The 2,653-nt window shown below is 58.5% G+C and overlaps 1 protein-coding gene across 3 annotated transcripts in view; it reads left to right on the plus strand.

The window, feature by feature from the left end:
* Positions 1 to 2,563, plus strand: part of LOC127748694 (uncharacterized) — a 43,763-nt gene extending 41,200 nt beyond the window's left edge. For 2 of the 3 annotated variants that reach the window (XM_052265423.1, XM_052265422.1), the window contains 4 exons: positions 292 to 376; positions 534 to 689; positions 951 to 1,030; positions 1,878 to 2,563. In XM_052265423.1, the coding sequence (XP_052121383.1) occupies positions 292 to 376; positions 534 to 689; positions 951 to 1,030; positions 1,878 to 2,563 (1,007 nt within the window). The remainder of the gene's footprint in view (positions 1 to 291; positions 377 to 533; positions 690 to 950; positions 1,031 to 1,877) is intronic. The other variant, XM_052265424.1, reaches the window with a different exon arrangement.
* Positions 2,564 to 2,653: the final 90 nt, after the last annotated feature.

Here is a 2,653-nt window from a genome sequence, read left to right on the forward strand (position 1 = left end):
GGGGGGGGGGTGAGGGGTGTACTCACAGCCCGCGGGGCTTGCTGAGCGCTAAGCGGGCTGCTGGTAATTAGGCGCGTACGTTCAACAAGTGCGGGGGTGCGCCTGCACGGCCTGCACGCGCGTCTGTTTGACCGGCGGTCACTTTGTGGCGCGTGCCTCGCCTATTATTTACACGGTGCGGGCTGCAGTCGCGGTGGTGTTGCTGCAGCTGATTGTAATCTCTCTTGTGTTTTTTTCTCTTTCTCTTCTTGTTTATTCATCCCTCCCTTCCCCTCTGTTTGCTTGTTGCAGACCGGAACGCCTTCGAGGGCATCGAGAACGACGGCATTGATTTCTGTGAACTCGAAAAGTACATCAATGAAGACGCCAGCGGAACGTGAGTACATTCTACGCCTACGACTAATGCGAGGATTAATGTCGTTATAACGAGTACATTTCAAGTTTTTGGCGGGTGAAAACAAAAACGAGTGATGTAATAATTGCAGCGTAGCGTGGAGTTGGACGTTGGTTGTTATTGTTGTCGTTTGCGGCAGGTACTTTGATGACACCCTGGCGACCAGCGATGTGGCCCGCGCCCACGCGGCCGTCGTGGCCGCGGCCCCCGGCGACGACCTGGGGCAGCCGCTGGCGCCACCGCCGCAGCCGGACTCCAACAAGACCTTCGTGGCGGGCGTGTACGTCATCCCCTCGTGAGTACCACCCCTGACCCTCTCTCTGCACTCCATTATAATTATAGCCAGATAGAGCAACAGCTAAAAATACGGGTGAACTAATTATTTAGATATGTGCCTTAGAATTAGCTATTCATCCAAATTCATGGCCACATAGCTAATCTTTAGCTCTACATTGCTATATAATTAGTCATCCCGTATTTTAGCTATCAATTTTAGCTAGAAAATATCTTTATTCTACATGCTGGCCGTGTCTCACCGCCCTCCTCTTTGCCGCAGACACGGCCTGCCCGAGAGCCCGCCGGACTCCGGGTCCGAGCCTCCGTACTCGCCCCAGGATCACGGAGGACAGTCACCACGTGAGTACATCCCGCCGGCGGCGAGGTCTTTTTCACGGCCCTCTAAACGAGTAAAAAGATTGAAGAGAGACGCTAGACACTTACTTGTTGGGGTACATTGACCATATGGGGGTGTTCTTCTCACGGCTTCACGCGACGAAACACACATGCCGCACTGGGGAAGAAAGTTTCTCGAGGGGATAATTTAATCATGGTGGGTGCTTTTTCCTCACGGCTTCCCCTCACATTTTCCTTGTGGGGGGGGGGGGGGGGTACAGTTTTCATGAACAATAATATCGCTCCGTTTTCGGACCCGGGCCGGCACGCGCGCAGCGTGCATGTGCCCCCCCCCTCCCCGTCTCCCTCCAGGGGCGGCGCCTCAACGTCGTGTCGTATCCATTCATTACTCCGGCATCGACAAGCGCGGCCTGAGCCCGCGGGGGGGCCGACCTTGGGCGGTGAGCGGACAGCCAGAACCGCGCAAAGCGGGCCCCGAAAAGTGAGTCGGTGTGCCGCGCGCGAAATGCCGCCGTACCCACACAGCCCGGATAGGTGAGCCCCCCGCGCTGGAGTGTGCATAGCGCTCCGGACGCGGCCGCCGAAGGGAGCCCGCCAGTGATGTAACACTACATATAGCTCTGCCGCCCCGGGTGCTTCCGGCACGAACTGGCCATTCGTTTGACGTTATGTCGACCGAGTATTTGGCACTTTTAATTAATTTTGTCGATGCCGGCAAACATGTTTGTCAAGCTTATAGAACAATCTTGGCGATTTCAAACACTTTTGAGAGTGTCAAACACCTTTTTGCAGTGTCAAACATTTTTGACAGTTTCAGACACTTTTGTAACGTAAACGACACTGACTGCAGATCAGCGGCTGAGCGCGGGGAGGGCGCACACCCTGCAGGACATCCTCATCCACCCCATGTACCCCGTGCACCAGCCGCTGGCCGGGCCGTTGTCCGGGCCGCTGGCCGGGCCGCTGGTGGCCGGGCAGCACCTCGTCGACCTGCCGCCCGCGGGCCTGTCCGCGGGGCTGCCGGCGGGCCCGACGCACACGCTCCACCTCCAGGGCGCCGGCGGGGAGATGATCCTGGTGCAGCACCCCGTCGTACCCGCCGGCCTGCCGCCCGCCGTGGCCTCCCCTCCCCTGGCCATGCACGGCGACGGCCAGTCCGTCGTGTACCCGGGGCTGGCCGGCGGTGGCGGCGCCGTGGCCTCCAGCCCCGTCCTGCCCACCAAGAAGAGGAAGCTGTCGCAGGACGGCCGCATCCACGTCAAGACTGAGCCCGGCATGGCGGGTGGGTGTGGCGACGTCCTCGAGGACGTTCTCTCGTCGCCGTCCTCGCGTGTCCGGGACCACGTCCTCACCGCGCGCTCCGTTCCAGAGATGTCCCCCGACCCCAGCTCCAACCAGACGGGCGCCCTCGAGGAGGACTACGGCCTGGACTGCGACAACCCGTACGCAGACTCGAGCATGCAGTGCATCCGCTTCAGCGCCTTCGAGCCCGAGAACTGGCACGTGCTCATCGACGGGAACCTCAGCGAGCTGTGAGTGACGCCCATCTAGGGATTTTCATTTTCCAAAAAAGTATATTTTTCGAAAATTTTTCAAGAATTTTTTACTCATTGTGTAAAAGTTTTG

Source organism: Frankliniella occidentalis, unplaced genomic scaffold (genome assembly GCF_000697945.3).
Source record: "Frankliniella occidentalis isolate FOCC.00 unplaced genomic scaffold, Focc_3.1 Scaffold27, whole genome shotgun sequence".
Taxonomy (NCBI): domain Eukaryota; kingdom Metazoa; phylum Arthropoda; class Insecta; order Thysanoptera; family Thripidae; genus Frankliniella; species Frankliniella occidentalis.